General features: G+C 44.3%; 1 protein-coding gene across 13 annotated transcripts in view; it reads left to right on the top strand.

Annotated features, from left to right (window-relative positions):
• Kcnma1 (potassium calcium-activated channel subfamily M alpha 1) overlaps positions 1–21,810 on the top strand; it is a 717,716-nt gene that overhangs the window by 481,265 nt on the left and 214,641 nt on the right. For all 13 annotated transcript variants that reach the window (XM_077798516.1, XM_077798515.1, XM_077798514.1 and 10 more), the window contains exons 7-9: positions 6,091–6,166; positions 8,265–8,435; positions 10,054–10,145. In XM_077798516.1, coding sequence (XP_077654642.1) covers positions 6,091–6,166; positions 8,265–8,435; positions 10,054–10,145 — 339 coding nt within the window. The remainder of the gene's footprint in view (positions 1–6,090; positions 6,167–8,264; positions 8,436–10,053; positions 10,146–21,810) is intronic.

The raw sequence follows: 21,810 nt of genomic DNA, 5'->3' as shown, positions 1-21,810 counted from the left end.
ACTTCTCACATACTCTGTGCATCCTTTTTGGATTGTGGGGAATGACGGACCCTCTGAATATCTTTTTCTGATCCTTTGCTAGGGCATTTATTACTTTCCATTCTTTGGCAAAGACTCCTTTCCTTGGAGGCAGGAAGAGCTCTATAGCCCTGGACAACAGTCCGCGTGGTAAACGTGGTAACTGTATAGCAGGGAACACTTTATTTTCTCAATGCAGAAGGGACACATTGGGAGCAGCCAGCTAGGGGAAGGGTTGTACTGTATGCTGGGAGAGAGTGGCAGGCAGGTTGGGCATCTGCCATCCTGGCTCCCAGACAGCATTTCCCCAGCACCCCACATCCCCCTGAAGTAATCTCTCCTATTGTTAGAAGGTGCTTTTCATCACAACCACACAATTTAGATGTTCTGTGTTCCCATTGTTGATAATCACATCTGGGAGACTGAGAGAATCCAGCAGGCCGGGAGAGAGCTTCCTTGTGTGTCAATAGCAAGGTGAGAGGTAGGATCGAGTCCCACTGGCAGCCGACTCACTGAGGGAGGGAGCCCAGAGCCTGCCTGGTGGAGCTGCTGGAAGGTGCAAGGAGAGGAATAGAGCCAAGCTTGGCATGAGGCGGGGGGTGGAAGGGGCAAGGAGAAGAAGGGGGTGTCTAGGGTAAACCTGGGAGAAAACCAGGTGTCTGTCATTCCAGTGGGACTGGGATTGAGTAGAGGGTGGGGTGACTTCCCATGGGGAAGCTGTGCAGAGCACACAGGTGAACTGCATGGCATGAATGGACCTTGGGGCAGTTCTGTGCTCCTGAACACTGGGTTCTGGGGTGGATAAAGGAGGATGAGTTTGGCTGGCCAAGGCTGATCACCAGGCACAGATGAAAACTCCACCAAGTTGTGAGAACTCCAGAAGTTTCAGGAGAGCCCTCAGCCCAAGCTCTCCAGCTGTCCCCCTACCTTCCTTCTGTGCACCCTGAGCCCAGATCCCAGAGCTCTGGCTGCAGAGAAGGAGAAACCCTGACTTTTGGAGGGCTTTGGCCTGTGAGAGATTCTCCTCTCTTTGTTCTCAAGGACTGCTTTTACAGTGACCTTGCAGGAGATGGGATGGAGCTACAGAATGAACTTTAGGGAGATTGTGTCGGCTTTCTCTGGCTGCGAATCCCTGCCAATCTTGCTATTAGACGAGGATGAAGACTTTGGAAATGTGATTTGAAATAATGATCTGAAACTACTGTTTCATTTTCTGTTCTTGAGCTGTCTCATTCAGCTAAAAGCTGGAAGAAACAGGGCAAAGAAGTATAGGGGGGAGGGGGGAGTGATAAAGAATTAAAGGGACAGCAGAGAGGCAATGGGAGTAAACAGGTTGACAGAGGCAAGTCCTGTATGTGTGACCAGCATCGGGGCAGTTCTTCAAACTGCAAGGCAATGAAAATAGTCCATATCCTGAAAAATGGCCTGTTCAAGGCAGACTGGGAGATTCTGTCATTGTCTTAACCTTTGGAAGGTCCTTAGCCACCCTGCACTGGTAAGCCAGCTTACAGGTGCTGGGCCACTTATTCTACAGTCAGAGCAAAGGAAACAGCTCTGCCTCAGGGCCAGAGGTCTGTGCCACACTGAATGTGGAAGATAGTGATGATTGGAACGTGCATCACCTAAAGATCTTTTTGTTTTCTTTTTCAAAATGAAAATTGCTTTATTATATCCTCATTGGCTAAAGTAAAGCTGTCCCTACAGCAGGCCACATTGAGGTAACCATTGTTCTCTACCTTGTTACTTTTATTTCCCATATACACATATCATCATGTACCTAACCAAAACATTTTGAAAGGGAATTTTGGGAATTAAAACTTTACTCCACGTAGTATGACCTGAGAAATGGCCCCAGGGCAAAGTTTAATAAAAATATTGGACATAGAGACTGGAAGGAGTGAAATAAAGGCCAAATTTTGGACTCATGGATTGTGCTGAGAGCAGGATAGACTGTTAAAGGATTTTAATCAGGAGAGGAAATGTAGTCAGACTTACCTTCTAGAAAGACCCACTATTTCACAAGTTGTTGAGAGAGTAGCTTTGAAGTGTCTAAGACCTTGTAGACTATGAGACGAGACAGGGACAGTAGTCCAGGAAATAGGTACCAGGGCATGGCCTTAGATGGTGAGAGGGGACCTATAGATGACAGAGAGGTAGAATTGACAGGATTTGATTTCACTTCACTCCATGTCTTATAGCTCAAATCCTCCATCTCTGTGTGGCCCAGTCCAGTTGACTTTTCACAGTTGGGATATTTTACATTTATCCAGCAAAGATAATAGTCAAACAAAATAAAGCTACTGGCACCTGGCTGTACCCTCAGCCAGAAAAAAATGGAGAAATTGGGCAACAAGCACAAATTTGCGCTTCCTTGTGAAAGCTGGATGATCTTTTCAGTGTCAACCCTGGCATGGCTTATTAAGTTCATGGAGGGAAATGATGGCCCTGGGCATCCCTGGGTTTACATCTACAGTATCAAGAGTCAGGCTTTCTCTCCCTGCATCCCTGGAATCTTGGAAAAGGTCTCTGAGGTACTAGATTCCTGGGCCTGCTTGATGATGATTTTCTGTGTCTGTTAATGTGAATTAATCGGATGGCCAGTGAAAGTTCATGGGATGCAGACTTAGAAATCATAATGGAAGCACAAGAATGATTTTCTTTTGATTGGTCAGATTTTCATGATAGGATCACAGTCTCTCCTTCCTTCAAGGCATAGGATAGAGACTGGAATCTGAAATGTTCTATGCATTCCAACCATTGGTCACTTCATGTTTGTCCAGACCCTTGGGCTTGGCCATAAGGCTATGATGCCGCTCCTTCTGCCACAGGAGCATGCAATCCTTCTCCTGGAAACCCCTTCCTCCTTCTGAGGAGACCTACTCAAGCTGTCCAGGGACCCATCTCAGAGAATGGAGAAGGTCCACTCAGGCTTAATCTTGCATCTTTTGCACACAGCTTTTAGAAGATTGCTTGGTTGTAGAATTTAATTTGGAAAGCAAATTCCAGATACTGGGGATCTGTGATGATGCTGATGTCATAAAAGTAATCAGATTTCAGTGCCGAACATGAACTCTTTCAGCAGCACTGATTAAATGTTCTACACACAGCAAGAACTTCCTTAAGTACCATTAATAACACTGTGACAATCATTTAGAGATTAATAATCACCATATTTAGGTCATTTTTACAAAGCACTGAGAGACTCAGAGATGGCAATAGAGATAATATTTTGAAAGGACAGTGCATGGTCGTTGAGCACACACTGTTTGCTTGGATGCTGAGGATTTGGGAGGGTGTAAGTGACCCAACTTGGTGTTTTAACTATCCCCAGAGCAGACAGCAGTGCAGACCTCCCTAGGACCACTGGCTACCGGTTCTTCATCTGTTTCTTACTCTTTAATGTTGGGGTACACCTTAGAAGGCTTATGGGTTAGGGGCAGGGGAGTGTTCTGCTCTGCTTTGGCTGAGCATGGAGAAACTAGTTGAGAACACCAATGTGGTATTGATGCAGCCCAAGCAGGTTTACCTGGCTCCTTCCTGGGCAGGCTTGCTTCCCCTGATAGGACTCACTAGGTGAGTCCCTTAGATCTGTTTGTCTTGTTGCCACCCTGCCTATCTCTGGTTGACAGGGGTGTCCTTCCACAAAAGGACTTCAGAAGCCAGTGAGGAGGCCTCTTGGTCTGGCCAATTGTTCTCAGAAGCAGAAAGGCAAGAGTTACATTATCTCTCAGCTCTAGGGGAGATGGAGATGGAAGGCATCAAGCACTATATCTGTTAGCTGGTGACCCCATTCATAGCTACAGACACTGCTTAGGTGTGTGTATGTGGCAGGGTGAGGGAGTAGCATGACCCATGGTGGCTGGAATAAGAATTGAAGGGTTGAAGGTCAGGATTTGCTTGCCTTTGGAAGTGCCAGCCTTCTACCAGAGCTAATTGCAGGGTCAGGTGACAATGTGGGTGTCACAGGAGATGTCTCATATGGATGTCTCATGTGGAGATAGCCCCATACCACCTTTAGAAACCCATCAACCGTTATGTTCTCAGGAAGCATCCTGAATACAACAGCACTTCTATTTCAGGGAGATGGGTTTTGATTGCAAGTAACAGAATCCAAGAGGGAGCTGACTGACTCCAGGCAAGTCTGCACCCAGGGGTTCAGATTTGTGTCCTTGGGATTCTGACTCTTTCTCCATCTGTTTGGGATTTTATTCTCAGGTAGACTTTCTCCAGGGCACAGGGTCTACTAGAGCTTCAGGCTTATATTCTTTACCCCCAAATCTGAAATGGAGAAAGACTCTCTCCCACTCAGTTCCTGATAAATGTCTCTGATAGGACCTGTATAGACAGATGGGAAGACACTCTGGCTGAGTGAGAGCACCAGCATAGCTATGATACACAGACTGTGAAGACAGCTTCAAAGTCCACAAGGAGGGGAGGTAGGAGAGTCTGGGACTTCACAGGGTGTTGATAACAGAAGGGCAGAGTTTGGCATCACTTGTCAGTCCATGTCAATGGAAAGCCTTGAGACAGGAATTGGCTTGCTGAGAGCAGCACTCAAGGATCTGTCCCCTGTTGGGGTGAGATTAGTGGAAGGGTACAGAGGAAGAGACCAGTTCACTCAGGACATATTCATGGTCAGTCTACCCACTGTCCCTGGGATCCAGAGAGACAAGTCTCCTTTTCTCATGGAGCTTAAAATTTAGTGAGTTCCAGTTGATCCATTCAAGGAACACCGGTGGATGCAAAAACTGTTAGTCATCAGGTGGTTGGGAGATAGGCTGTTCATATGGTCTCAGTCTTACCCCAAGGTGGTGTATTGAGCACAAAGGGAAGTGGTAACCTTCAGGGGAGCCATCTACCCTCCCCACCTCATCCTGAGGGGACCTAGGTCATCATCAAATTGGGATTTCCTGATGTGAGGCCATTCCAGCAGAAATTCTTAACAGAAATATTTAAATACCATCTAATCATGGAGAAACAGGTAAATCTGGAATGTAGAGCATTTTGTAAGACAGCCTGGTTTACACAAAATTAAATGTCACTAAAAAACAATTTTCAAAGGACAGGGGAGTGCTACTTGTAGATTAAAAGAGTCTAAAGAAGGGATTGGAAAAGTATCACTCATGGGTTCGTCCAGCCTAATGCCTGTCCTTGTAATTAAGGTTTTATTGGAACACAGACACACCCATTATGTTACATATTGTCTACAGCTACTTTTGAATTACAGCTGCAGAATTGAGTAGTTTCAACCTAGATTCTGAGGCCTGCAATGCCTAAAATATTAACTATCTGTCCCTATACAGAAAAGTTTCCTGACCCCTGGATTAAAGCCATACAAAAGGCATCTGCAGAGTATGACCCTCAATGAGTTCCTGGATTAGGGTGGGGGAGATGAGAACATCAATAAACAATTCCAGGACCACTGTGGAGACATTTAAATAGGGACAGCATGTGAGATTATGTCACTGAATTGATGTTAATTCTTTGAAGTGTGACAATGGTATTGTGATTACATTGCACAATGTCTTGGTTCTTATGGGGTGAGTGCTCAGACATTTAAAGGTCATGTTGTGTTTTGATGTCTACAACTTGTGTGTAAATGGTTTAGTCATATATATAAATATATATATATATATATATATATATATATATATATATATATATATATAAAATGAAAGAAGAAAAGGAAAAGAGAAAAAGAACATGTGGAGATAAAACAGATGTGCCAAATGTTAATAATAGATCAGTTTACGTGAAAGGCATATGGGTATTTATTACACACTTGGCATTTCCTTGAGTTTTTGAAGAGTTTTCAAAACAAAAGTTAATTTTTAAAATGCGAAATTCAAGGGGGTTCATTCTGAGACCCTTCTGAGTAGTCCAGGTGTTATCTTCCCTACAGGCCCTGTTGTGACCCTCACACCTGCCCCTGTGTGTGCCACCTGCCAGGAATGAATTCCCTTCCAGTAGAGACAGCCTGCTCCGCACATAGGGGGCGCTGTCTCGCTGGCAGGTGGCTCCAGCTGGGTCTTCCCTCTAACCTGGGCGCTTTGCTTGTTGTCTCTTACACAGTAATTCCATCAAGCTGGTGAATCTGCTCTCCATATTTATCAGCACGTGGTTGACTGCAGCTGGCTTCATCCATTTGGTAAGTGTCCTTGAAGGCCCTTCAGCTCTGGCTGGCCCGGAATAAGCCCCTCGTGGAGTCATTTTATGACCTGGAATTTTCTTTCGCTGAAGGGAAACTTCAGCTCAGTTATAGACAGAAAAGGAGGAAGCAACCGCACAATTGACTGGGTTTCCAACCTGTTTACCCTAAACTAGTTCCAAATGGTGAGTGATGTTCACACTATTAACCTGCATTTTCAGCCCACCAATACTGCAGCGGGGACTTTCCTAGATTTTCATTCTCTCTGCAATAACCCCAGAAGGCCACAAGATGGCAGTGCTTCCACAACAAACGCCCAGAAAAGGTCTGGGGACGAGGTTGGAAGTTTGACCCACATCTCTTTATAAACAACAAATTCATATCCCTCAATTTCTCTCCACTTTCCCCTTACAAAAGGCTGCCTTTTGATTCTTTTGCTTGATTACTTGTCAAGTTATTTTGTACCTCAAAAATGTTAATTCTTTTATATTAATGGCTCTTTGAAAACCTCCTATTATTAAGTCAAGCTCTTCTCACCTTCCCAAGACAAGCCACCACCACCCCCTTTTTTAGAGAGCATGGCTATTGTTGGAAGCACATTTCAGACAAACATGAAGGAGCCTCATCAAACTGTGAAACGTTGACTAGAGGCGACCTTCCTTCCAGGAGCCTCATTTGCTCATTTGCCCAAGGAATCTGAGGATGAATCTGGTTATCCACCACTTGGGACCTGTAATTACCAGGCAAAGGAAGCTGGGATGGAAGTGGGGGCAGCTGGCAGTCACCAGATCTCAGGAGGCTCACCAGCCCTCTGTGGTGATGGGACCCTTGGCCAGTCTCACCCTTCATTACTCTAATTCTTGTTGTAACCAAGTGCCAAAATCACAGATGTGGAAGAAGGAGTTGTCTTTAAGAAGTCAGTGACTCCTTGTTACTATTACGTGTTACATGCAATGCTTTCTGGTTTACCAGGCAACATCATGAAAATGGCATGTAGAGGAGAATTTTTGATGTATGGAGGAAGCTAGGTCTTGGGAACATTTTGTAGAGATGGAACTGGAGGCCTTGCTGGGGGAGGGGAGTGCTGCTTATCTCAATGCCTGGTTCTTAGTAATGCAGAGTTGGTATCTGAGTAGAAATGGCCTTATCCTGGCTCCCTCCCTCCTGGGACTACCTAAAGTACCTCTCTAGGCCACCTCACAGCCTTATTGTCCCATCAGATGTGATAGGAGGACTGGAAAGTGCCTTGTCAAGTCTAAAGCAATCCTGCTTCACCTGTTCAGTGAAGTATAGCCCTCTGCTGGTCTCCCAAACAACAATTTGTGAGGAGATCAGAAACCCTATGGTCCACAAAGCTGAAAGTACTTACTCTCTGGCCCTTGACAGAAAGAGTTTGCAGGCCCTTGGTCAAAAGAGTTGTGCAAATGCAAATTGTTCCCATGAGTTCAGTCTTGGTGCTCCTCAGGAAGTTCCTGCAGCCTTAAGGGCAGAACCACTGTTGACATTTTACAAAGGAGGTAGGATCAGAGTCCAGAGATGCTGTTTGGGGTCCCAGCAGAAGATCTGAAGGAGTGGGATCCACAGGGCATATCCTTGGCCATATCGATGAAATGAGGCGTCCTCTGTGGAGGGTCTACTATGTCTGCAGGGAAGCGAGAGCCAGGTCCTTGGAGGCTTAGCAAGGAAAGGTCAGGAAAAGGCTCTCTGGCTCTTCCCTTGAAAAGAGCACTGTATGACAGGGCCAGAGGCAATGCCCCATTTCAGTTGGCTTCAAACCTTTAGCAATGAGAAGAAAAATGGACTGAGGATGTTTTTGCCTATTTCTGTTTCTGTTTCTCTCTGCCCTCGTCAGACAGGAGGGATCTTCCATTGCTTCGCCTAGTCTTCTCTGCTATCTGCTCAGGGTTCTGAGCCCTCACATACATAGTTCAGCAAGGGAAGCAAACATCTTTGTTGAGGGCAGTGAGCTTCAGCCAGCAGCCTGCCAGAGCTTTGGACTTCCTGGTTCATTGTATATACTGTGTGTGTGTGTGTGTGTGTGTGTGTGTGTGTGTGTGTGTGATGTTTTTATTTTTTCTCCCTTTTCCCTTTACTTCAGGTGGAGAATTCAGGGGACCCATGGGAAAATTTCCAAAACAACCAGGCTCTTACATACTGGGAATGTGTCTACTTACTCATGGTCACAATGTCCACTGTTGGTTATGGGGATGTTTATGCAAAAACCACGCTTGGGCGCCTCTTCATGGTCTTCTTCATCCTCGGGGGACTGGTAAAAACTCTTTATTATGATGTTGATTTTTATGGTCATTAATATTTTCTATTATCTACTTCCTTAAGGCTTTGTATTTTTATACTGTGTTTCTGAGTTAGAACCAAGTGACTGCCTTAGTGTTATAATCAGAATGGATTTTAGATTTAATCCAAACACCAAGATGACGTCTCTGTAAATTTTTTTGGTATGTTTTGCTTGGTCCACAGACCCAGGCACATTGCCTTGTCAGGGATAGCCATTTAGCCAGGAGCAAACCTAAATCAAATTGTCTTAAGAAAGGGATGCTGTTAATAAGTGAGTGCACCTGTCCTTAGGAATAGAATTCAACAGCTGATAGTCTGCAAGGACAGTTGCAGTCACCCGACCCTGATAGATGCTGTAGAGACTCTGTAGAGAGTTTGCGGTTTCAGGAGCTCCATTTCCCCCTTTATGTTCCTTCCTGAACTTCCAACAAACACTGTGGCTGGTGCCTACCCTAAAAAGAAGGGAACTCACATCAGAGAAGGGAGAGTGCTTGGTCTTGTCATGGGTACATTATCAGTAATTAGAGCACAGTTTTGTCAATAACCTGCTCTATCTTGCAGCAACACCTGGGATAGTTTTCCTCCCATTCATAAGTCAGGAAGTCTTACTGTATGATCTCCTGTTCTGAAGTAAAGCACCTCCTTATGGTAGCACTTTGATACACACTAATGATTGCTGCAATTTGTTTTCCAAAGTGGATTTAATTTAATGATTTAAGTTTTAACTTTTGCTAAATATGAGGTGAGTGATTCAAATCTTGTTTCACATGCAGCTTTCATGTATGTACACTGCACACACATGTATATAAGTGATGCATACACACCTCTGTATGCATAGAGCATACACATTTTAAAAAATGTATGCCAATGTGTGTGTGTGTGTCTGTACATCAGCATGGCATTTCTGCAGTCTCTCCAAGGTCCCATAGATAAGGACACCCTTAATCCAGCCACAGGGGTATGTTTGTTGGACAAAACATGGCAGATTTGTGTTTCTCCTTGCTATCCTTTCCTCTCATGTGATTCCCTAAATTTACCTTTTTTTTTTTTTTTTTGCCTTTTTTAGTGACTTTGTTTTGAATGACAGAATTTATTCTTTTTAAACCTTTTAGTGTTTCTTGTATTTAATCACTCTTCAGGGCACTGATTCTCCTTTGAATTTTAATTAAAAAAAGGAAGGGTCTTGCAAGAACGCCTGCGTGTCTGTGCGTGTGCGCATGCGCGTGGGAGTGAATTCAGTTCCAGCTTCGAATCTCCCTTTACCTACTTTTTTTTCAGGAAGAGGAGCTAGCTGTCAGCTTGTCTGTTCCTGTCTCCTTTGTACTTTTCTTGACTGGGATGTCTTTTTTGCTCCCTCCCCCTTGTCCCAGTTGTGCAGGTTGGCTTGTGTTTGTTGAGTCCTGTGTGTTTTCAGGATCTTGTCCTTTTTTGTCCTTTTATTTTTTGTTATGACCCAACAACATGTGAGTAGACTTTCTCAGGCCAAACCCTTTTGTGTTTTCAGATCTCAGTATCCCCCCCCCCCGAAGAGGTCACCCCCTTTCTCTGGCCTGTCTTTTTAGTCTCTCTTCTGTCTCCCCTCTTCTCCTCAGGCCATGTTTGCCAGCTACGTCCCTGAAATCATAGAGTTAATAGGAAACCGCAAGAAATACGGGGGCTCCTATAGCGCGGTTAGTGGAAGAAAGTAAGTACGCCAAGAGGTTTTGCTGCTCCGCGGCGGTAGAATCCTCTCTGCATGCCATTTTTTGTTTTGGCTCTTGTTCTTTGTTTCATGCATGTAGGCAATGTTTGCCCGCTACGTGCCCGAAATTGCTGCTCTCATCCTGAATCGGAATAAATTCGGCGGGACTTTTAACAAACATGGAGGCAGAAAGTAAGTCAGTGACATCAGAGAAGATGTGGTTGAGTGACTTTCCAGAGTCCCTGGGGCGGTGACCTTGAATCCTGCCCCTTCCCAACCGACCTGGTGCTTCAGTGAGGGAAAGCCCGAAAGGTGCAGGGGTGTGACGTCACAGGTTACCCGAGGCAGGTGTCTTCTTGCTCCTGTCGACTCCCAAGGCCTTGTTTCTGTTCTGAGATGCCAAGAGGCATGGTGGATTTATCACGAAAGGGGACCATATATACCAGGGTCTTATTTTCTGTTCTGAGTCCAAGCTCATGTATTTGTCACAAGAACTGGCTATGTAATTCAATTCTGGTTCCTGCCCCTTTGGCAATGCCATCTTATTATTTTTTGTTAATGCAGCGATAATGTGGGATGAAACTCTGGCAGGGACGCAAGATACAGGTTATCTTGCCTACTGCAAAGGCCCTATGGCCACCAGGAAACCAGTTCTCCTCTGCAGTCAGGAAGACCCCATCTCATCCTCAAAGATCTTACTACTCATTTGAGACTCCTTGTGGGTATGACATTATGGTGTCAGGGCATTACTGGATACTCCTGATGACTCTTAGGAACTATTTCAGTTTGTGCTTGGGTCACTTACCAATATCCATGTCAATGTACAGGTCCAATATCCACCAGAAGTTTTACTCTACTAAGTGACAGGACTTCATTTTCTTGGTTTTCTACCAGAGCATCTTCTTAGAGAAGACTGTTGAGGGGAGATTCAACTCACAGCAGCCATTCTTCCTTTATTTTTTTTTTTAAAGATTTTTGGGTGGCACTTAGTTTTGTTTTTAATTTATATACGTGACCTACATGGAGTAAAATGTGCATATCTTTAATGCGCTGCTTGAGGAATTTGGGCCTCAGTACACACCAGTCGCTGCTCCAGCATCTAGATCAAGATACCAAAAATTATCAGGGCTCATGGCCATTTCCATTCAGGGAGGTTCTTAGCATGGAACTGTTTTGTGTGTGTATTTTTGTTTTTCTTCTCTATTTTTCAATTATTAGCTTATTTTGATCTTTTAAGAAAAATAAAGTCTGGCCAGAAGCATCGGTTTTTTCCCTCCATGGTTGTGTCCTCCCATCTTGACAGTCAGCCACGCAGGATGGAGCAGACCCCTCTCTCTGGTCGGTGATTCCAACACATCCTGAGCTCAGGTGTCCAGTACTCCGTTCAGAAAATGAGGAGGTGGACAAAAAAGGGGCTCATTTTCTTGAAGTACCCACAGGACACCAGTTTCCTTTCAAAGGCACAAAGGACAGTGGGCGAAAGGAGGCCAGTTGGCGACTTCTCCATGGAGGCAGACATCCCGCCATCTTCTTTCTAATGGGTCCCTCCTCCCCCTATTATCTTAACAGCCCTGGACGAGGTTAGAACCAAGCTGTTCTGATTTCTGGGCCATCAGTTGGATCCAAAATGCCAAATAAGTCCAGAGATTCCCCTTGGCCATTTATCCCATGCCAAGAGGAAAGCAGCCTCTCAATTCTGTTTGCCTTTAAGACATGGACCCCATGGCAATAAAGCAGAAGGCACTGTGAGGACCTGGGGCCCTTTTTATGGCCTCCCCCTCCCACTGTCTCTGCCAGCATTTCCTTATCACTGCCCCTGAAGACGCCAATAAAATCAATTGCTCTTAAGCTTAGGTGTAGAAAATATTTCTTGACTCTGACTACAGGTGGAAGTTTTATTTATTTTTTCCAAAAAAAAAAAACCCACAGTGTACCTGGTCCAAGGCGGGTGGGCTGGTGGCAGCTTTTGTTGCTGGGTGGCCCAGATGAGGCCCTGAGACCTGTGCTTGCTCACCAGCCTGTGGTCTGATCTGGTCAGCTTTTTTGCCTTGATGTTCCCCCCAGACCCCCACTTGCTGATGACCTTAGGTCACAGACTTCCTGCAGTTTGGTTCTGGCTCTGTAATCTTTTATCACCCCTTTTAGCTTGGTTTCTCTCCCTCCCTCCCTCCCTCCCTCTCTCTCTCTCTCTCTCTCTCTCTCTCTCTCTCTCTCTCTCCCCCTCCCTCCCTCCCTCCCTCCCACCCCCCCTCTCTCGCCCTTCTCCTATTATGAAAATACACTTTGCTTTTAATGTCCTCTTTGGGTCTCCAGTGTCTCCCAGCCCTGTGGACTGAGAGTCCACCTTGTCATCAACACCGGGGCTGTTCACTTTACTTTGCGCATTGTTTCCTGGTTCAAAAGCTAATTACTAAGTAGTTTAAAGAAGCCCTTTGGTCACTTAGATCTTTCATCAGAAAGTATAAGCTTGGGAAAGGAACGGTAATAAAGGGCCATTAGCACCCTTTGTTTGATGTTGTTTTTCCAGTCAGTAGAACAAGATTGATGAAATGTTATGTTTGGCCAAAATTTGAGTTTTCATTTGGAATTCAGTGTTGAGAGAATGGGCTGTCAGAATCAATAAGTTTTCTTTCACTTGGGATATGGGCATGTGGTAGTAATTAGCAATGTAAGGTCTTTAGTTGAGCAACCAAGCATGGATTCTGGCAGCAAACATAATGAGAAACTACAGTTGTTCTATTTCTAACGTCAAAAAGTTTCCAGATAAAATTGAATGCATTTGCAAAAGGAAAGCAGCTAAACTTTGTTGAAAGATAGAGTTCAGGTTCTTAAAATAGCATGTGGCTCGCTGAGGTTTTGCGAATGCAAAAATATATATGCTCTATCCATGGACACACTTGCATGTACCCCACTTGCCAGGACTGAATCAAATGAATGCCCAGAGAGTCATTCAAACATATATGTCGTTAAGGGATGTATTTAACTGTGCATATTTCCTTTAGAAATTACCTCTCTAACAATACATTAACTTGTCAGAGAACTCTAGGTAACTGGTGATCCAAAACTACAGAGATGCAAAACTTTGTAATTCCAAGATTATTTAAAGTAAGAAATAAAAAAAAATCCCCCCAAAAATACAGAGAAGCATGGGGCTTTGTTTATATAATACCCACTTTCAGGATTTTGGAGAGTAAGAAGATTTCATTGGTACTTCCTTTCCAACTTAATCAGTGTGTTTGACAAAGCGTGACTTTTCACACAACAACCCTAAAGCATCCTTGCCATCCGTATGGGATCAAGGGCCTCCAACATTTTCATCACCTCCCACAGGACCACTGTGTCTAGGTGTAGATGTGGTTGCACATGCACATGTGTGTCAAATGGCATCTAATTTATCTTATGATGATACATTAGTGCTCCTAAGAATGGGGAATTGAGTGACAACCTCAAAGCATTCGATGAGTGTCTAAAGCAAGTGGTTTCTCCAAATTTGGGGTACTGGGGACAATAAGCTTCTTGGAGTGAGACACTAAGTCTTATTAAGAAGAGTAGCCCTCCCAAGGCTACTGCCTTCTCCTCTTTCCCTTCCAGAGGTCAAAGCTGCTCAGGGATGGGTGAGGGGCAGCAAGGTGCCCATGGCCTTGGGTCCCCAGCTTACTCTCTTTCCTCCCCCAGCCCCTTGCAGTTTCCCCCAGAGGTTTCCTCCCTGAGTGTGATTCATTCCACTCCTGGTTAGTTTATGAGTACTGACAAGGTCGTGGACTGAGGTCACATGGCCAAGGGCCATGGAAAATAATTGGCCACAGAGAGGAATCCATGTGCTATAACCTGCTGGGTGGAGATGGTCCAGCTGGGGAGCCCTCAGGACCTGCGTTTACCAGGATGGGGCTTCAGTGCCCCAAAATTGGGGCAGTTCTAGGCCAGGTGTTTGGGACATAGAGAATGGGATGGGTTTGAATGGCTCTACTGATCTTTGTATTCAAACTCTGAGAGGACACACAGAGAGGAATGAGTCATAAAAACAAGGAGCACACAAAGGGGGGCAGGAAAGAGAGTAATTAATGTGGGGAAGGGTCTCCAGGATGAGGTTGCCACACCCCCATCCTGGTTTGAGGAATAGTTTTCACCTGCAAACCCTAATTCAGGAAAACCCTCCCTGATGCTCAGGCTGTCGGTAGGTATATTCAAATCCAGTGCCATTTTATGTAAGATTTCAGATGCAGAGGTGACCATACTTCCTCTCAGGCTCTGATCTCTCTGAGCTGTACACTCCAACCTATCATGAGAGGGCCTCCTGAAGATCCTCGCTGGTCTCCTTGTGGGGTCCTTATTGAACTGTGTTTTTGCTTTGATAAGAAACGAGCTGTTCATCTCTCACTCAGATCTTTTCTTCCTCTCGAAAACCACGTTCATTCTTCCCCTGCCCGGCTGGTCTGGTTCAAGGTGAACTCCCACTCAGTTTTCTGCACTACACTCAAGTTTTGTGTGCTGTGGTTCTAGATCAAATTTTTAAAGGACTTGGAATCATCAAGGCTCCACTGAGCCAGGACATGGATTATCTCTTTACAAAGACTCCTTGAGTCTACCCCTGCATGGTCACCCCTGCCTTAGAGTTAATATGAGTCATGCCTCACGTTGATCCATGCCACATGTTTATTGAGTATTGGTACATGCTGGGCATGGGGGTTGGATGGATTTCTGTAAACCTATAAAAATGCCACAACTCTCTTTCTCTCTCTTGAGCTATTTGGCCACCTAAGTGGTTGGGAAGTTTGACCTCACAGATTATCTCAATTAAACATCTCCTGCTTCCTGGAGGCAACAGTATTCCTACAGTCCTGTTTCCATCTCTGCTTTTTGAGAAGACATGGCCTCCAGCGCCTGGAAATAGGATTCCACTGATTCATGTGGCACTGACCCAGGCTGATACCATGGGCTCCCTTCCTTTCCTGTTTATGTGTGTCTCCGGCAACCATCACTCTCACTTCTCTGAGGGCTGCAAAGGGCGGACTGCTCTTGTGAGGGATGTTTCCTATAAGATGTCGTTTACGATTCCTCTATCACAGACATTGCTCTGGTTGAAATGTGACCGAAGCTTTGCATTTTACACAATCTTTGATCCCTTGTCAAGTAAAGCCATTCAGTGCTTCTGGCCCACGTGACTCCCAGGCAATGTCTTTGGATTCCTAGATTTTAAAAGCCATAAATTAGCAAATCATCAACATATCACCAGGAAGGATCATCTGGTAGCGATTCTAGTCAGAAGGAAACACAGGCCCCAATAACTGATCTTCACAGAGATATGAAGAACTGTAGACAGACAGATACAGTAAATAGGAAGACAAATAGATAATTCGAGTTGACAGGCCATCTTGGACTGATTAAGCATTCTGCTTTGATTAGCATTAAACTTTGGGGGAATGAAGGAAAAAAAAATGTGGTTGCCCTAATACTTTGGGAAAATGACCCTACTCCTGAAACCCGGCACTGAGAGGCAAGAGAGAGGAGACATTTGTCATTGGACACTGAGTCATAATGGGAAGTGCCAGGTATCCCTTTTTAGCTCGGGGGGGGGGGGTCTTTGTGGGTGTGGATGTGGCATTTCTTTCTTGGCATCTGCTTCAGATTCTTCAGCCCCTTTCAAACTTGAAACTCTATCAAAAGAGACTTGGATGCATATTAAATCAATTTCCTGATAATACTGATGGAATGAAGTCCTGCCCCCCTCCGTGTTCCCGCTGTCTCTCTTGCCTTCCACATACTTATCAAAATGTTCCAGCTATTGTTCTGAAAACAAGAATAGAAGTGTAGGTGGGAGATGAACTGTGTACCTTTAACAAAAATAAGTCATATTCAAACCTAGACTTTTGCTCTCAAATATTCTTTCTTCCATTAAAAAAAAAGAACTCTGATTGTGACTTTTCTAATTATAATCCATGAAGATTCTTTCTGCTCAACCTCATATTTGATTGAGTGATTCCTTGCTAGGAAGATGTAGCCTCTCAGGAACAAATGTAACCACCTGTGACTAAGTTCTGCTATGTCATTCATTCTGTTAAAAGTCTTTCCAGAGCTGTTCAAAGCAGTTCTTCATAGATTTGGGGTCCATCCCATGGCTGCTGTCATTGAATTCTGAAAATAAATCCGGAAACTTTCTAGCTGGCCAAGTCTAGTGTCTCTTTTTATTAAAATAGTATAGAGACCAATGCAGCCTGAGAGTCACGGAAATCTGTCTGTTGCCGTCAGGGTTGAGTCTCCAAGTCTGGGGTTGGTGTTGCATGACAGTGCCCTACTCTCACCCCTAGAACTGTAAGGACTGTTCTGAATATGGGTACTGATTGTTAGTGAAAATAATCTCCATCACCCCCTCCCTCAATACCTTTCAACAGGAGATGTGCAGGCAGTTCAGAGATAAATGCATGCCCATCTCTGAGAGGTTTTACGACCTTAGTCGACCGATAGCAACCCCATAGGCATATTGCCAGCTAACATCTAGAACAGATTCAGTAAAACCCCCATTTGAACTCCTACCATGTGCCAGGTACTGTGCCTGTCTCTGTTGAAAGGATGAGCAAGAGAATGTGATGCATTATCTCTTGGAGCTTATCTGAGACCTTGACCAATCAGAACCACCCAAGGAACCAGTGACAGCTAAACAGAAGCTCAATTATGTAGGAGCACCATCACAGTGAAATGCTCTTTTGGCAGGAATTTTGTTCAATAAAATCACGAAGGTGTGAAATAATCATGAAAGCAGGAAGCCCATTATAGGGAATACTCCTAAAAGCATGTGATAATTCACATGGCTGAATGTGCCCACCAGAGCAGTTTAGGGAAGAGTTAACAGCAGAGTGCCTGTGTGCACTGAAAACTTATGGCTCTAATGAAGGACCCAGGAGAGGAGGGGTGCAGGGATATTTGGGAGAGTTGAAGAGCTGCTGGGGCTACCCTGACGATTGCTTCTTTTTATACTCCACAGTTATCTTGCTAGGGCGTGCCATGCCCCAGCAGCCTCCAAGCCTGTGACTCTTATGTGTAACAAGTGCTGGAATTCTGCTCATACAGGGGAAAGTACAGATGTTCCTGAACTTTTGATGAGGTTTCATCCTGATAAACCCATTATAAAATGAAAATATTACAGGTCAAAATATGTTTAATGCACTTAACCTACTGAACATCATAGCTCAGCCCAACCTACCTTAAATATGCTCAGAACACTTATATAAGGCTGCAGTTGGCCAAAATCATCCAACATGAAACCTTTTTTAGAATGAAATATTCAACATGTCATGCAATTTTTTAATGCTATAGTGAAAGGGGACTGCAGAGTGTTTATATGGGTACACTTCTGCATTACTGTCAAGTTGAAAAATTGCAAGTGGACTCATCTTAAGTTGGGGACTCTCTGTATGTATGTTGGGTCTACTCAAAGTGAATGACAGTTTTTGCTAGCTGAGCCAATCCCTTGGAGATGGCTGGAGAACAAGGGAAGGATGGGAGGGTCAACCCCAACAGCAGTGTTCTAGAGCCATGATGAGTGACTTTTCAGGGGTGTGGGCAGAGAAGTGGGGGGCTTCCTTTTCAAATTAAAACCCTCTCCACAGATAAAGTGATAACACCTTCTTTGCTTGGACTCATTCCCCTTTATTCCACCTTCATTCTCTAAGGTTAAGGCTGACCTTTGTCTGCCTTGTCTTCTCATCTCCCAGTCCTTGCTTGTTCAGTTACAGCATCATCAAGTGGCTAATCTGCTTTGATCTGAAGGAAGGAGAGTGCCATTCACTATCCCAGTTTCTCTGAAATAGCAGAACACCAAAACAATTTCAATAGGATTGAAATAGTCAGGTCAGGGGTAACCTGGCTCATTAAAAAATGTCCAAGGACCAAACCCAAAGTAATGGCATTAATAAAATGCAGAGGGTTGAGGGTGTGGGGAGTGACACAAGAAAGAACCAGTGCAATTTGTGAGAGTTCAGTACTGATGGGATCGCTCACTTATGAAGGTTGTCTTATTCCTCTTCCTGGGAGAAAGAAGGAAATGAGAAGAAACCAAAATGGTAGTGATGATACTTGCCTATTGGTCATTGTGTGAATTAAATGAGAAACAAAAGCAGAGGTAAACAAATCTACCACTTACGGTTTTTTGATGGTAGGCTATGGAAATTTATTTTTGCCAATTTCAGCACAAAACAAAGTTATTTTTTCAAGGGTAGAGTACCTTACAGAATCTGAAGCAAAACTGAAGAGAAAGATCCCAGAAGGTTCAGAAAAGATTCAGAGATGCATCTCTGAGATCCAGGAAGCCAAACCTTGTGGGTAGTCATGACAGGACTTTGCCATTAGGATGATTGGACTCTCACAGCTTCACTCCTTGCAAGATTTAAAAGTACCGATTGGCCTTGCATGGGCATGGAAGGCATGCATGAAATTGCAATAAGACATCCCAACTCTATTTGTAATTAAAAGTGAGGGCCCAATGACAGAGGGGAGGATGTATGCCAGACAAGTAAAACAACTAACATCCCCTACATAGAGGTTCCCAGAACTTATTAAGACTTGCACTGAGGCTCAATGTAGTTTGTAAGCTAAAAAGATGTGTGATCTTTCCTCACTAATGACCTGACAATTATGTCTATTGGACTGACTATAATTATGTGCATGATCTATTTGTTGGGGTCTGATTGTGATCTGGGATGGTGGATGTGCACACGCAGATCCTCTAGCATGGCTTATGTCCTGACTGTCTGCATATAATAGAATGGGTCACTTTTGTGCAGAGTGTTTTTGGGATCTCTGCTGGGTCTACCAGTAGTCTTCTCCCTGACCTTGGGCTCTATTTACAGAGGTGCCTTTGTTTCACTGTTGGGGTCTATTTGCTCTGCCTTCTGCCCCCATCTCGGGAAACAAAAAAACAGCCTGCTTCCTCCAGAATAGCTCTGCTGACAGCTGGATAAGATGATTACTTTATTCTCTTCCTCACTAGGAGGGAGAATGCATTTCCTTCCTTTGTGATTAGCAAAGTACTAGATGTGGCCAAGGGTAGGAAATTATCACTGAAACTCCTTTTTTTTTTTTCTCTTTCTTTCTTTTAACAGGACATGGTTATAGTGTGGGTTAGGGTTACAGACATGATACTCTCAATTGTTTTCTTTTTCACTTCATGTACAGCTGCCTCACAAACTTGAAGCAGGGGAGTCCATTGGAGATGGTTGAATCAGCCAGTGGTTCTAGCAATTACCAATTGCTCAGTTTCTGCCTAGGGTGTCCAGGCAAAGCTAACTCTGCCAACCAGCCCATCGGACAACAAAGAGGACTTGAAAATCCAGCAAATCTGAGGGGCCCTGACAAGGACCCGGGGTAGTTTGGCAGGATGAGACTGATGCAGCCTGCTGGTGGCAACCTCCCCCACATGGAAGTCAGCTTCTTGGGGACAGGCTGTCAGTAAAGGAGGAAGTGGGAAGGTAGGAGTTGGGTTAGCCTCTTCCTTTTCTACAGGGGGATAATGAGCCTTAAGAACAAAACTAAACAAAACCAAGCTGTAGAATAGTGACTGTGAAGGGCATCACCCAAATCACATGACGGAAGGCCAAGAAAACATTACCAGGTGAGACAGAATGCAGCCCAGCTCAGGTGAGAGTCAGAAAGTTGCACACACTATGAAGTTCAAGTTCAATCAAAGAGGGAGAATAGGTGCCTTTTGTGCTGACCACCGTGTGGCGTGGGTTGTTGAGTCTCTAACCATCCAGCTTCTTTTTTGATAAAATGTTCATTCCCTTTGCCAAGCACTGCTTAAAATCCACCCCCCCCCATGCCAGGGGCTACCACGGGTGGGAGGCACTGGGGAGAGGTGGGATGGTGAGAGCCTGATTACAAGCCTCAGCAGAAAGAAGAGAGCCTAGCATATGTATTTGATATAAATATTATAGTTTTACAGAGACATCTAGATCAATATATGCCACATTTCATCTACCTCTTTGACAAAGTGAGTACAATGTATTCAGAGAAAGCTGTATAGGATTTTCAATTTACTCTGTATGATTTATTGTGACAGGATAGCTATGGGTTTTTTAAGTTCTTTATACTTGTTCCAGTAAAAATGGATATAGTATCTTTAAAAATAAACAGCCCAGAGCTGTGCATTTTACATTGTCTTCTTAGAGCTAGGCTCTGCTCAGGAGAGATCTAAGACCTTCCCACCCTTGCAGAATCTGATGGTTGTCGGATTTGCTTCAGTCCTTGCTCTTTAGCTTTTTTGGGGCCTGGGGATGTGGGGAGAGTAAACAGGGAAATCAATTAGGAAACGATGGCGGATGTCTAGACAAGATAAAACGATGGCGTGAAGTGAATTAGGGCGGGGGCAGAGAACTGGAGATCTGAGGGAGGATTCACCAGGGCTGCTGGCTATAGCCCCTCAGACTCTTCATTTTATGGAGTCTGGTTCATGGTCACAAAGCCTGGCTGTGCACTCTCCGGGTTTCCGTCCCAGGGTCATTTCCTCAGCAATGGCTGCTTCCTCTCTTTAGAAGACATCAAAAGAGGGGGTCATTCTTGGTTTGATACCTACCTTGCTCCAAATGGCTGGGCCTAAGTTTCCCCATTGAGCAAACAAGGCATATTTGTCAAAGGCATTCTGACATTAAGATACACCTGATAATGTGAGAGGGGACCAATCGGTATCACGCTGTCATTGTTCACTTTTTCAAAGCTAGTGGCTCTAAAAACCACTACCTGATGCTCTTTAAAAGTCTGTCAATTTCCATTTAAAATTGAACTAAACTCATCCTCACTGGATCTCTGGGTGCCTTATTCATAAGCACATTCCCTTCTGGTAGCTGCCCCTCCTGTCCTATGTGCATCCTAGGAGACCTCTGTGGAACTGAGTGAAACATGGGCATTCCAGCTTTCCTGGCCCATCACCAAGGAGGGAGCAGAATGGCTGAGGAGGATGTGAGGGGCTGCGTTTCTGATACTTAATAATGGGAGATGCACTGCAACGTATATTTAATGCAGATGTGCCCAGGAAATAGGCAGGTGGTAATTTTCTGGTGATATGTCCAGTCAAATATCCTTTTTCTTACAACATCACATTCAACCACATGATACCATGGCTATTCCCTGACTCACCAGTGTTTCCAGCTTCTTAACTGGATCATTAACTCCTTTCCAGAAAATGCCATCTGTCTCAATTTTGGCATTTAAGATGCTTCCTTGTGTATCTGAGATGGATCTTTTAAGTCTATCATTAATAATTTATGCTACCTTTTCCCAAGAAATATTTCCTCACAGAACTAAACAAACCTTTAAAAGCCAAAAAAAAAAAATCATCAGATCAAACACGGTTATTATTTTAAGTCTGTTGACCATCTTCAAAAACCAAGTGCTCAGGCCCCATAGAAATCAGTCTTGAAGATTGCCAGAGGGCTGAAAAAGTTTACATCCAGAGCCACAGATGGGAGCAACTTTAGATAACTTCAGAGCTTAACTTGTCTAAATATTCCTCATTGTAAATGGCTCATATATATTCTTATTCTCCAGATTCCTGGAGTGGTGAGAACATCCTAAACTAGACATGATGCACAATTGTCTTAAATAGATATTTACACTACTTTGTAGACCTTTGGTTCACCAAAATGTATTAATGAATTTAAAATTTGGGTGTAGACCTGAC

Source organism: Urocitellus parryii, chromosome 5 (genome assembly GCF_045843805.1).
Source record: "Urocitellus parryii isolate mUroPar1 chromosome 5, mUroPar1.hap1, whole genome shotgun sequence".
NCBI classification, from domain to species: domain Eukaryota; kingdom Metazoa; phylum Chordata; class Mammalia; order Rodentia; family Sciuridae; genus Urocitellus; species Urocitellus parryii.
Note: the sequence above shows the minus strand (reverse complement) of the source record. Positions and strands in the feature narration are given on the sequence as shown.